Raw genomic sequence first — 14,813 nt, 5'->3', positions numbered from 1 at the left:
TACGCAGCAATTTTTGTGCCTGGAGGGCACTGACTGTTTCTAACAACAAGGTGCCATTCCGTAATCTGGAACAAGACTTCACAGGACCTGCAATTGCATCGACACCTTTCTGAATAATGAAAGGGTTGACCGTGGAGAAGTCGTGACCTTCGTCAGACTGAGAAACAACAAGTAACTGTGGCAACGATGGAAGAACTGACTGTGGCTGAGACTCAGTGAACTTACGTTTGTGAGCAGACATAGTGGAAGGTGAGGAAACCATTGCGGAAGAATCCCCCATGATTACCAGCGTCTCCGATGGTGCACTCCTCCCTTGTGGGGGCCCTCTCTGAGGGCACTCCCACCCTAGGTGATTGTTCACACCTCAGGTCACACCTCCTGACAAACGGACGGAGGGACCAATCGGCACTTTCGAAAGGTATCAGCTCGGGTAATCACCCCTCCCTGGGCCTGGCCATTACCAGGGGGTATGTACGTGTCCTACCTGTCTTCCCGGAGCGGGGAATTACGCGTTACCCCGTCACCGGCTACGCACAAAAAGGCGTGGGTCGGCCTTCAGACACGCACAGGGAGGAAGAAAGAGAAAGGGAAAGGAAAGAAGAGAGGTCTCAAATGCCGCAGCGGAGAAAATGGTAAAGAGAAGAGGTAAGGAAAAGAGAAGGACAAAGGAAGGATGAAGACATACAAGCAAGGAAGGCAAAGAATGCGGTACATTTACGAGCGTCCGTCTCTGGACATAGGCACAAACCATACTCTCAGAGGGGGAGAAAGGGAAGGAAAGAGCCAGAGGTGAGGGGGGGGGGGCAGCGAAGGTGGGGGATGGGGAAGGATGCTGAATGGGAAGGTATGCAGCCCGGAAAGGAAGGAAGGCCACATTAGCTCGGGGTCCCGTGCCCGCTACACACGCATTCACAAAAGAGTTGTGAACCCCCTGGGGGGGATGGATGGAGAGGGGTGTGGTCAGAGACTACATTATAGATAGTACATTGGTAAACACTGTGCCTGGCTCACTGCAGAGATGACAGGTTGATAAGTAATCATGGATTATGTGGGAGCGGCATAATAGTGTTTTTATGAGTGAGAAAAGAAAGAGACACTGGGTGGGCAGGGAGAAGAACAAAGGCAGAAAAGTAATACACTAAATAATAAGACTTGATAAAAAGGAAACATGTGTGAAACCCATTGAAATGATGATAATGAAGAATTATGGCAGGAATATGCTAACAGAGGTTAAGTACTGTAAGATATAGGTATGTAGGGATGTGTTGCAGGGTAATTTCCCAGTTCTAGAGTCCATGGAAACCTATAAGGTAGGAGGGTCTGTGTATTCCATGAGCCTCAGTGCTTGATGTAAGACATGGGCTGTTTGGATCCTCTCACTAGACAGTAGTTCTTATGGACTCCAGAGATGAGACCTTGCCTCCCACACATCTCGACATCCCTCCATTTACAAAACCCCTTTTTCACCACCACCACCACCACCACCACCACCACCACCACCACCACCACCACCACCACCACCACCACCACCACCACCACCACCACCACCACCACCACCACACCTTTCCTCCCTCTCTCTATCCAACTCTTCTCACCCACTCCCATTTTTGATTTTATTACTCATGTCTCGCCTTCCTCATATTCTTTTTTTAAGGGGTACAGCTCATGTAACAAAGTACAGAGAGTACAGACGGAAACTTACAAAATCCAAAACTCACAACAGCGGTTCTTTCGGGGGAAAATCGGACCCAATCCAGAGAATAATGAAGTGGATAATGGAGGTAGTATTTGCACTACTCACCATGAAGATGACACACTGAGCTGTAGATGATCACAATGGAGAATGTTTGCTTTCAGCCAAAGCCACCTTCAGAAAAGATAATGCACATTCACTCAAGCAAGCATACATTATTGCTGTCTCTGGCTGCTCCAGCCATAATTCAGCAGTCACATCAAGTAAAAGCAACAGGTGACAAATAGCAGCATACAGATGTGGTGAGGGAAGAGCACTGTCTGACAGAGTGTGCAGGGTCTAATTGGTAGCAGGACAAGGCTGCTGGAACAGCATCTGGAGGCTGTTGTGGAATGGGTGGGGAAGGATATGGGAGGAAAGGGAGTGGAAAAAGAAGAGGAGCAGAGAAGGGGAGAAAGACCAGTGGGTGCCTTGGCAGAGAGCAGCACACAATGAAGGTGAGGGGACATGAATAGAGGGTGATGTGGGACAGATGCAGCAGAATTTCTTGGGTAGAGTGTGTGGGAACAACAGGTAACAGAAGATTGAGGAAAGGATAATTGTGAGAGTGGATAAAGTGTTAAAAGGGTAACTACCAGTGCAGGGATGCTGGTTATGGAGAGCATGATCCTGTCGGCACAGGTTGTGAAGTAGCCACATACAGTAAATAGAGCACGTTATAGACAGCTGCATTTCATTTCACATGGTGAGCCACATATCGCTCAGCCACAGATGGGATGTGGCCATTCATTCAGGCTGACTCCTGGTCGCTAGTTCTACCAATATAAAAAGCTGTGCAATGACAACAGCAAAGCTGGTATCTGATAAGGCTGTTTCCACATGTGGCCTGTCCTCTGCTGGGGGGTCATAAGCATGTGACACGACTGGCACTGCAAGTGCTTTGTTGGTGGATTGGGCAGGTTTTGCACCTAGGTCAACCTCAGAGGTAATATATCTGCAGAAAGGAGATGGAATTGGGTGTGCTCAGGGAATGGACTACAATGTTGTGGAGATTTTGTTGGCACATAAAATCACTTTAGAAGGGTTGGGAAAAATCTGTGTTAGGATGTGTCTCATTTCACAGCACAATGATAGACAATCAAAGCCCTGTTAAAGGGGTATAGCTCTCCTCATACGCTGAAATGAGGTACTTCCTACCCAAGATGCCTCCAACCTTTCCAGAACAGTTCTCCACTGCCCACCCTACCCCTGCAACATCTTAGTGCATCCCTACACCACTTCCCAGTCCCCAACACATGCCCCCCTGTGAAAGACCTATGCGCAAAATCTGCACTATCCAACCACTGAGCACTTCCTAGTCTAGACCTGTCACAGGACTATCCCAACCCATCTGAGGACAGGCCACAAGCAGAGATAACCTTATCATATAACAGCTCTGATGCGCTCACTGCACAGCTTTTTTTGAGGGGGCACAAGAAAAAGGAATTATTTCTTAAATGCTATATAGTTTGAAATTGTTTACAAAACAACCTTATTCCTTTCAAAATACTTTCCTTTACAATTGATACATTGTCATGATGGAAGAACCAGTCTCCTGCCTGCCACAAATTGGGACAATATTGTGCAATTTTCTTAACACTTCGAAATAAAAGGTTTGATTGACAGTCTGACATTGGGGGAACAAATTCTGATTGAGCTATGGTCTTGGCATCAAAAAAGCAAATTTTCATTGTGTCAATGTTCGATTTGACTTCACTTCTTTTACTGGACAAGTTGGCGATGACTTTTTCCACTGGCTTGACTCTTGCTTTGTTTCTGGGTCATAATCGTAACACCATGATTCATCATCAGTATGATCTTTGACAGAAAATCTGTATCATTTTCAAGCTGCTGTTCCAAAACATGACATGTTTCAACTTGGCGTTCCTTTTGATTGTCAGTCAGAACCTGAGGAACAGACTTGGCAGCAACCCTTTTCATTCCCAAATCGTCCATTAAAATTCATTGAACAGAGTTCCAAGACAACCCACTAATCTCTGACAGTTGATCAATTGTCTGTCAGTGTTCTAGGAGAACAAACACTCTACCTATTTCAATATTTTTGTCAATTTGGGCAATGATGGATGTCCAGAGTGAGGTTTGTCAAGAATTGATGTCACGATTTTTAAACTGAGCAATCCAATTCTACACTTTAGTTTCTCCATAGCATCACCTCAGTAAGCCATTTTCAACATCAAAACAGTTTCAGCAGCATTTTTACTGAGTAGAAAATAAAATTACACAGCTGCGCATTGTTCATTTAAACTTGCCATCATAAAAAATGATCCAAGAACAAAACAGTGCCAGCAAAACCAGTTACTGCAGATGTACAGAACAAGCTAATTGAACAACACAAATGGCACTGAACTGGCAAAGAGTTGTGTTATGTAGTATACGTTTCTGCTGCTAGGCATATATAAGCTCAACCCACAGCAAAGTTATTTCAGTTTTTTTCTGGGTACCCCCCACATATATTGATAGGTGGTGTCAACCAGGATAAAAGGCCACCACTAAACTGTGGCCAAGAGTTATGTGGACCTCCCTGTGAAGCTACATGCAGCTTAATGTCGCTGTTTCATAACCTGGGCCACCTGGATTCTTCCCTCTATCACCAGCTTCTCTTAACTGGGCAGATGGGAATTATCTTTACAAACAATCTCCACTTCTGAAATTATCATGTCCCCTCATTCTCAGAGTGTTGTTCTCTGAAAATGTACCCACCAGTATTTTTCGCCTTCTCTGCTCCACACCTCCTCCACTAACTTTTCTCCAGGCTCCCTTCCCCACAGCTGTCTGATAGTGCACCTGGTATCCTTATTGTGCCGCCATCTAGCCTCTGCTTGCTCCACCAAATGACGATCTTCTCTCACCCCACCTGCAGACTGCTATCCCTCTCCCTATCACAGTCCACTTTGAATTGCTGTTTTCATTCAACATGATTATCACATTCTGGCCACAGCAGCCAGAGGTAGTGGTTACAACTGGGCAATATGTTCTCGCTTGTGAGAATGTGTGTTCAGTTTCTCTTCTGAAAAAGGCTTTGGCCAAAAGTTAAGTGCAACTGTAATTGTGTTGTACCTGCCTGCCACTCAATGTGTCACTTTTATGGTAAGTAGCATTGTGTCTTTTCTATAATGTTGTTTATATTCCAGCCTAGAATTTCAGTTGTCTGGGGTGGTATATTTGTCAAAGTTGACAATCAAACCTTGCCAAGTGGGAAGTGAATATGCATGCAAGATTGATTGAGCAAGACTTGGTATCTAGTGTGAGCACACACATGTAATTAGACTTTCCCGCAATCACCAAGGTACCTCATATCTAACAAAAACTTCAGAGAAAACAGTTCACTAGCACATAAATTACTCAATCACACTGTCATTGCTGGGGGAAGTTTTAAACACCCATCAGCCATTTGAGAAAATCATCATTCTGTAATATGTCAGTATGACAAAACATCCTGTTAACCACCACAAAAGCCAACTCATGATGAACATATATATTTAACTAGATGACATTACACAGTTACGATCTCTTGTCTCTACAACTGCTTCGCGTTCATGGAGTTTCAAATCCCAAATTACAAAGGTGAGCTAGAACTAGCAGGAAACACTATGTATCCAACCAACCAGATAGAGTTGCTGCCGTGTCATATCTCTAAAAGGATTTCAAAACAATTACCTCTGGGCTGGAGAATGTAGAAGGGTTGTGGATGAAGCTTAGAAGGAAAGTCAACCATTTGCTGGTTATATATGTACATAGAACCATTCCCGATGGAGGGACACTTGATGGTATTTTTTTTTTTTGTGGTTTTAGGGCGCACAACTTCAATGGTCATTAGCGCCCAGACTACGTTAAGAATGCACCGCAAGGCACAAGTTTAATCCTATGCCTGTCAGTCTGGCTTTTATCGTGTTTTCCCTTTTAGTTGCTGTTTTAAAAAAACAGCATAATCAAATGTCTTGGGAGAGGTTTGTCAAGATAAAACGAAGAACGCAAGCAGCTGCTCATGGGTCATCCGCTAAAATGGCATCTAGAGTATATGGCAGGCCAAGATCAAGACGCAGTGTGTTAAAATCCGGACAGGACGTTAAAATGTGGCGCTCAGGGAATCGGAGCAGATGACATAAGCAGAATGTCGGTAGCGGCAGATGTAAAGAACAGCCTGGTAGAGGGCAAAGAGCTCAGCTGTGAAGACAAAACAATGGCCATGGAGCCGGTATTTGAAACTTTGTGCACCGACAATGAAGGAACACTCGACCCAGTCATTGGTCTTTGAGCCATCTGTATAAATGAAGGTCATATTAATGAACTTCGAACAAAGTTCGACAAAACGGGAGTGGTAGATCGAACCGGGGGTAACCTCCTTTGGGGGCGAGCTGAGGTCAAGGTGAATCTGAACCTGAGCCTGGAGCCAAGGTGGCGTGTGGCTCTCGCCCACTCGAAAGGTTGCAGCGAGTGAAAAATTAAGGTGTTGAAGGAGGCGACGAAAGCGAACTCCAGGGGGTAGCAGGGCAGAGGGAGACATACAACCCGTATTGACGGTCGAGAGAGTCGTCAAAAAAGGAACGATAAGACAGGTTGTCGGGCATTGATAGTAGCCGACAGGCATACCGACAAAGCAGGATATTGCGCCGGTAGGTGAGTGGCAATTCACCAGCGTCAGCATGAAGACTCTCGACGGGACTAGTATAAAACGCTCCGATCGCAAGCCGTAAACCCCGATGTTGTATGGAGTTGAGGCGGCGTAAGATGGATGGCCGTGCAGAGGAATATACGAAGCCCCCATAATCCAGCTTCGAGCAGACGATCGACTGATATAGACGAAGTAGGACGGTTCGATCCACACCCCACGACATACCACTGAGAACACTGAGGACATTTAGAGAATGGGTACAACGGGCAGTCAAATATGACACATTTGGAGACCAGCTAAGTTTCCTGTCAAATGTAAGACCTAAAAATTTTGTTGTCTCCACGAATGGGAGAGCAACGGGACCAAGTCATAAGGACGGTGGGGAAAACTATTTGTAGCGCCAGAAGTTAATACAGACCGTCTTCTCGGCAGAAAAACGGAAGCCATTGGTGACACTCCAGGAGTAAAGACGGTCAAGAGAATGCTGGAGACAGTGCTCCAGGAAACATGTACGCTGCACGCTGCAATAGATGGTAAAATCGTCAACGAAAAGGGAGCCTGAGACATCAGCTGGGAGGCAATCCATTATTGGATTGATCGCTATGGCAAAGAGAGCGACGCTCAAAACTGAGCCCTGTGGCACCCCATTCTCCTGGCGAAAGGTGTCCGACAGGACAGAACCCACACGTACCCTAAACTGTCGATCCATTAAAAAGGCAAGAATAAAAAGAGGGAGGTGACCGCGAAGACCCCATGTATGCATGGTGCGGAGAATGCCCGCCCTCCAACAGGTGTCATAAGCCTTCTCCAAATCAAAGAACACAGCCGCGGTCGGGCGCTTCCGCAAGAAGTTATTAATAATGAAGGTCGACAAGGTAACCAGATGGTCAACAGCAGAGCGGTGCCTATGAAATCCACATTGTACATTGGTAAGTAGGCATCGAGACTCGAGCAGCCAAACCAAACGAGAGTTAATCATTCGCTCCATCACTTTACAGACACAGCTGGTAAGCGAGATGGGTCGATAACTGGAAGGCAAGTGCTTGTCCTTCCCTGGCTTAGGAATTGGGATAACAATAGACTCGCGCCAGCATGCGGGAACATGTCCCACAATCCAGATGCGATTGTAAGTACGAAGAAGAAAACCTTTACCCACAGGTGAAAGGTTCTTCAGCATCTGAATATGAATAGAATCAGGCCCTGGAGCAGAGGACCGTGACCAGGCAAGTGCGTTTTCGAGTTCCCGCATGGTGAATGGGGCATTATAACTTTGACGATTCGAGGAGCGGAAGTTAGGTGGCCTAGCCTCCTCTGCCTGTTTGCGGGGGAGGAAGGCAGGGTGGTAATGAGTGGAGCTTGAAACCTCTGCGAAAAAGCGGCCGAAGGCATTGGAGACATCCTCAGGGGAGACAAGGACGTCATTCGCGACCATCAAGCCAGAAACTGGTGAGTGGACCTTAGTGCCAGATAGCCGGCGCAGGCTACCCCAGACAACAGAAGAAGGAGTAAAACTGTTGTAGGTGCTTGTGAAAGCAGCCCAGCTGGCTTTCTTGCTTTCTTTAAGAATACGACGACACTGTGCACGTAATCGTTTATAAGTGATACAATTCACCACTGTAGGGTGGCGTTTAAAGGTGCGTAAAGCACGTCGACGAGCACGAAAAGCATCTCTACATGCTGCGGTACACCAGGGGACCGGTACGCGATGTGGAGAAGAAGTAGGGTGAGGGATGGAATATTCAGAAGCAGTGAGAATGACTTCCATGAGGTGTGCAACCTGACGATCGCAGCTTGTGAAGGTTTGATCCTGAAAGGTCGCCCTGGAAGAGAAGAGCCCCCAGTCCGCTTTGGAGAATGTCCAACTAGATGAGCACGGAGAGGGGGTATGCTGCAGGAGATGGATAACACACGGGAAGTGGTCGCTCGAATATGTATCAGAAAGTGCATACCACTCAAACCGGCGTGCAAGTTGGGTGGTACATATAGAGAGGTCTAAATGGGAATAGGTGTGAGATGTGTCCGAAAGAAAAGTAGGGGTGCCAGTATTGAGGCAGACAAGATTGAGCTGATTGAAAATGTCTGCTAACTGGGAGCCCCTCGGGCAGGATCCTGGAGAGCCCCAAAGGGGATGGTGGGGATTGAAGTCTCCAGTTAACAAAAATGGTGCAGGTAGCTGAGCAATAAGTTGCATCACGTCTGCCCTGGTAACGGCAGATGATGAAGGAGTGTAAACAGTACAAATGGAAAATGTAAAAGTGGGGAGAGTAATTCGGATGGCAACTGCCTGCAGGCCGGTGTGCAATGTGATGGGACCGTAGTAAATATCATCCCGGACCAGCAACATAACCCCTCCATGAGCCGGAATACCTACCACAGGGGGTAGGTCAAAATGCACAGAGGTGTAGTGTGCCAAGGCAATTTGATCGCATGGGCGTAGCTTCGTTTCCTGGAGGGCTACGACGAGCGGATGGTGCAAGCGGAGCAGCAACTTCAATTCCTCTCAGTTGGAGCGAATGCTGTGAATATTCCAGTGAATAAGTGCCATCGTAAGAAGAAAAGGAAGATGAAAGAAGGGGTAACCTCGAAGGCCGCTGAGGGCCTGGCTTCGAGCGAGCACTGCCGCCGCTATCAGTAGGTGGACAGTCATCGTCCATTGGCTCTATAGGTTCATCGGCCATCTTGGTAAGATGGCCGGGAGGGGGAGCTTCCTTCGCCGGTGAACGGCAAGATGTTCGGCTACCAGCAGTGCAGCCAAGCTTTGGATGACGGCCTGGGGTGGCAACCGCTGGGTGGCGCAGCGCAGGAGAAGAAATGCGCCGTGGCAGAGAAGGAGAACTGTGCTTCCTATGAGCCTTCTTGGAAGGTCATTTGGTGGAAGTTCTGGTCGATGGCTGGGAGGTCGAGGTACGTAGGAAGTCTGCACGGGACGGTTCCTTCTTGAAGGCCCGTGCATCTGACATCTGGGTCTTCGTCTTAGCAGAAGCTGATGAAGGGGCTTGTGTCTGTGGGGTGATGGGAGGAAGAGGCGACATCGACCGCGCGATCTTAGCACTGGCCAAACGGACGACCGTGGTGCTGAAGGTCAGATCGCATGTCTGGGTTGCCACCTCCCTGGTAGTCCGAGGGGAGGCGAGGACAGTACTGTATTTCCCCGCTGGGAGCAGCGTGGGCCTCCTACTAGCAAACAGCTTGCGAGCAGCCGAGGTGGACACTTTCTCTTTGATCCCAATTTCTTGGATACAGCGTTCTTCCTTATTTCAAGATTTTAAACATGGCTGCAGCAGCAACCGTTATAATTCTTCACAATAAAGGATGACAGCCAAAAACAGTTGCAGGATAGAATTTTTTTATTAAAATTCTTGACCAAGGTTTCGGTACATATAAGTATACCTTCATCAGAAGTAAAACTTCCTGAACAGAAAGACACATTCATTAGAAAAGCCATATCAACGAAAGTGAGGAACAGAAGCTTAAGTAACGGTGAAATTGCTAAAGTAATACAGGCACAAAATCTTTAGTACTTACTAAAGTTACACCACGCACTGGAGAATAATAAAACAATTATGCCAAAGGCGTCATCAGTAAATTAAAATATCATCTCCATTTGTACAACATGTGTAATGGGCACAGGATCAAAGCGAACAGTTTAACACCATTACTTCACCTATGAACTATTGAGACACGAGTGTGAAGGCACTAAGGCAGATTGTTTCGCCGAGAGAGGGCACTTGCATGTGCCAGACTCGCGCATATTACAACCTATAAATACATACATAAGCGCATCAAAAATTATTAAAGGTTGTGTTAATTCAAACTCTGTCTTAATAAATAAAACGTATCAGAACAATTAAAGACATTTATGTAAAATAGAAATATAGAACCAAATTTACCTATGTCCTAGTGTCAAACGGATAAAGCTTGCGCTTGGAACATCTAACGAGAGAGGGCACTAGTGTAATGCGCGAGAGTCTCGCGTAATGTAGGCAGTGAAATACATGCTAGCGAAACAACCAAAATGTTATAGTAAAACGAAACCATCTGTCATTATGAATAAAACATAGTAGTCATTTAACCACACATACACATTGAAATTCATAACTAACAAACATCACAATACGTAGAATCCCAACAAGACAGGAAAAGCGCATTTCACCGGCATCAACATGCAAGAAAATAACTCTTAGTCAGCCAGACTATATTACATTAAGGCAATGAGGGGTTTGAAACTGTCTAAAAAATTTTGTTTCGAAGCTGCACCTGTTCATTAAGAACAAAACCATCTTTTAGAGACAGATGCTTGAAAATCTCTAATTCTTCGAGCAAGTCTAATTTGTAACCTTTATTAGCTTCATGAAGCAGCTCTACATCGTCCAGTTCACTTGACGTGTGCTGTAAGAGCCATAGATGTTCAGCAAAGGTGGAATTATATACGTTTTCCCCATTTTTACCTAACCTGTGTTCTTTATACCTAACTTTAATGGGTCTACCTGTCTGCCCTATGTAATAGTTTGGGCAGTCTTTACAAGTAATTTTGTATACACCGGACTTAGTGCTGAGTTCTTCTCGTGCTAAAATATTATGAATTACTCTACATTTCAGGCTATTATTTACGGAAAAAGCAACTCTGTAACCGTATTGTTTCTGTAAAAGCCTTTTTATCTTATATGAAACGTTCCCTAAAAACGTAGAGTAATTCATAATATTGGAGCACGAGAAGAACTCAGCACTAAGTCCGGTGTATACAAAATTACTTGTAACGACTGCCCAAAGGCGGCGGCACGGAGGAGAAGGCGGCGGCACGGAGGAGAAGGCGGCGGCACGGAGGAGAAGGCGGCGGCACGGAGGAGAAGGCGGCGGCACGGAGGAGAAGGCGGCGGCACGGAGGAGAAGGCGGCGGCACGGAGGAGAAGGCGGCGGCACGGAGGAGAAGGCGGCGGCACGGAGGAGAAGGCGGCGGCACGGAGGAGAAGGCGGCGGCACGGAGGAGAAGGCGGCGGCACGGAGGAGAAGGCGGCGGCACGGAGGAGAAGGCGGCGGCACGGAGGAGAAGGCGGCGGCACGGAGGAGAAGGCGGCGGCACGGAGGAGAAGGCGGCGGCACGGAGGAGAAGGCGGCGGCACGGAGGAGAAGGCGGCGGCACGGAGGAGAAGGCGGCGGCACGGAGGAGAAGGCGGCGGCACGGAGGAGAAGGCGGCGGCACGGAGGAGAAGGCGGCGGCACGGAGGAGAAGGCGGCGGCACGGAGGAGAAGGCGGCGGCACGGAGGAGAAGGCGGCGGCACGGAGGAGAAGGCGGCGGCACGGAGGAGAAGGCGGCGGCACGGAGGAGAAGGCGGCGGCACGGAGGAGAAGGCGGCGGCACGGAGGAGAAGGCGGCGGCACGGAGGAGAAGGCGGCGGCACGGAGGAGAAGGCGGCGGCACGGAGGAGAAGGCGGCGGCACGGAGGAGAAGGCGGCGGCACGGAGGAGAAGGCGGCGGCACGGAGGAGAAGGCGGCGGCACGGAGGAGAAGGCGGCGGCACGGAGGAGAAGGCGGCGGCACGGAGGAGAAGGCGGCGGCACGGAGGAGAAGGCGGCGGCACGGAGGAGAAGGCGGCGGCACGGAGGAGAAGGCGGCGGCACGGAGGAGAAGGCGGCGGCACGGAGGAGAAGGCGGCGGCACGGAGGAGAAGGCGGCGGCACGGAGGAGAAGGCGGCGGCACGGAGGAGAAGGCGGCGGCACGGAGAAGGCGGCGGCACGGAGAAGGCGGCGGCACGGAGAAGGCGGCGGCACGGAGAAGGCGGCGGCACGGAGAAGGCGGCGGCACGGAGAAGGCGGCGGCACGGAGAAGGCGGCGGCACGGAGAAGGCGGCGGCACGGAGAAGGCGGCGGCACGGAGAAGGCGGCGGCACGGAGAAGGCGGCGGCACGGAGAAGGCGGCGGCACGGAGAAGGCGGCGGCACGGAGAAGGCGGCGGCACGGAGAAGGCGGCGGCACGGAGAAGGCGGCGGCACGGAGAAGGCGGCGGCACGGAGAAGGCGGCGGCACGGAGAAGGCGGCGGCACGGAGAAGGCGGCGGCACGGAGAAGGCGGCGGCACGGAGAAGGCGGCGGCACGGAGAAGGCGGCGGCACGGAGAAGGCGGCGGCACGGAGAAGGCGGCGGCACGGAGAAGGCGGCGGCACGGAGAAGGCGGCGGCACGGAGAAGGCGGCGGCACGGAGAAGGCGGCGGCACGGAGAAGGCGGCGGCACGGAGAAGGCGGCGGCACGGAGAAGGCGGCGGCACGGAGAAGGCGGCGGCACGGAGAAGGCGGCGGCACGGAGAAGGCGGCGGCACGGAGAAGGCGGCGGCACGGAGAAGGCGGCGGCACGGAGAAGGCGGCGGCACGGAGAAGGCGGCGGCACGGAGAAGGCGGCGGCACGGAGAAGGCGGCGGCACGGAGAAGGCGGCGGCACGGAGAAGGCGGCGGCACGGAGAAGGCGGCGGCACGGAGAAGGCGGCGGCACGGAGAAGGCGGCGGCACGGAGAAGGCGGCGGCACGGAGAAGGCGGCGGCACGGAGAAGGCGGCGGCACGGAGAAGGCGGCGGCACGGAGAAGGCGGCGGCACGGAGAAGGCGGCGGCACGGAGAAGGCGGCGGCACGGAGAAGGCGGCGGCACGGAGAAGGCGGCGGCACGGAGAAGGCGGCGGCACGGAGAAGGCGGCGGCACGGAGAAGGCGGCGGCACGGAGAAGGCGGCGGCACGGAGAAGGCGGCGGCACGGAGAAGGCGGCGGCACGGAGAAGGCGGCGGCACGGAGAAGGCGGCGGCACGGAGAAGGCGGCGGCACGGAGAAGGCGGCGGCACGGAGAAGGCGGCGGCACGGAGAAGGCGGCGGCACGGAGAAGGCGGCGGCACGGAGAAGGCGGCGGCACGGAGAAGGCGGCGGCACGGAGAAGGCGGCGGCACGGAGAAGGCGGCAAGGAGAAGGCGGCAAGGGAAAGAGTAAGGAAGAAAGTCAGATGGAGAAGAACAAAGAAAGGAACCAACCAAAGGAAGGAAGAAACGAGAAGTGAAAACCAAAAAGACCACAAATATATGTCGTGCAACCGTCCGTCTCCGGACGCAGGTGCTAACTATCCCCTTGAGGGGGATGGACTCCTTTTAGTCGCCTCTTACAACAGGCAGGAATACCTCTGGCCTATTCTAACCCCCGGACCCGCAGGGGGGACTTGATGGTATGGCGTCGCTGTGGGAAAACTTCAAAACTAACAGATTACTGCATAAAAACATGTAGAACAGAGCTTAGAGCTATAAACAGAGACATGCTGCCATCAAAAACTACCACAGTCAAACGTTATTGAAAGACTTGCCACAAAACCAATGTTAATTCTGTTCATACATGAACACTGTTAGTAGCACCAACATTAGTATCCAGAGACTTATGCATGAAAGAAATGGGAAATGCGTAGTAAACCAAACAAAACTCCAGAACTCAGTGGAATCCTTGTAAGATTTGGTACAAAATTCACAACTGAGTAAGCTCCTGTTTTAGTTGTTATATACTGTAGATCCCTTGAACAAAAAACATGTAATCAGCTAGTGAAAGAAAGGACAGGTAAAATTTGTCTTGAGAAGGGTAGCATATGCGACTTACAAAACTTATATCCAATCAACTAATACCCATCTGTTGTAGAACACTGAGATATGTCATGTTTGAGTTAAAGAGCATGAACTCAGCACCATCATTATATAGACACTGGTTGATGGGGATAACGTCAATTTCTCTTTTTGTTACATTGTGTCCTGAAAGCCTGGGACTATGGCAATTACAAGCAACTTAAATTGGAAATACCAAATAGATAATATTGTGGGGAAGGTGAAACAAAGATTCGCTTTGCTGGCAGAACACTTAGGACATGCAACAAACCTTCTTACACTTGTCCGTCCTCTGCTAGAATATTGCCGAGCAGTATGGGATCCTTACCAGGTAGGATTGATGAAAGACATCAAAAAAACACAAAGAAGGGCAGCTCGTTTTGAGTTATCATGCAAGAGTGATGAGAGTGTCACTGATATGCTATGCGAGTTGGGGTGGGAGTCACTGAAACATGGGCGGTTTTCTTTACGGCGAGATCTATTTACAAAATTTCAATTACTAACTTTCTCTTCCGAATTGTGTAAATATTTTGTTGACACCCACCTACATAGGGAGAAACAATCATCATAATAAAATAAGAGAAATCAGAGCTCTAATGGAAAGATTTATATGTTCCTTTTTCCCACGCACCATTCGAGAGTGGAATGGCAGAGAAGTAGTAAGAAAATGGTTCGATGAACCTTCTGCCAGGCACTTAAGTGTGAATTACAGAGTAACCATGTAGATGTAAATGTAGATGTAGATGCAGTGTATCTCTAGTTCTGAAAAGAATCTGACTCTCTACACCATGAATGTTTATTAATGAAAGTGTGACAGTGGGGGTTATTAAA

General features: G+C 49.7%; 1 protein-coding gene across 1 annotated transcript in view; it reads left to right on the top strand.

Moving 5' to 3' along the window:
• LOC126413301 (spidroin-1-like) overlaps positions 1 to 13,332 on the top strand; it is a 67,209-nt gene extending 53,877 nt beyond the window's left edge. The window contains exon 2 of the mRNA XM_050083200.1: positions 11,136 to 13,332. Within this exon, the coding sequence (XP_049939157.1) occupies positions 11,136 to 13,332 (2,197 nt within the window). The remainder of the gene's footprint in view (positions 1 to 11,135) is intronic.
• Positions 13,333 to 14,813: the final 1,481 nt, after the last annotated feature.

Source organism: Schistocerca serialis, chromosome 7, assembly GCF_023864345.2.
Source record: "Schistocerca serialis cubense isolate TAMUIC-IGC-003099 chromosome 7, iqSchSeri2.2, whole genome shotgun sequence".
Lineage (NCBI taxonomy): Eukaryota > Metazoa > Arthropoda > Insecta > Orthoptera > Acrididae > Schistocerca > Schistocerca serialis.
This window is presented reverse-complemented; position numbering and strand designations above follow the sequence as displayed.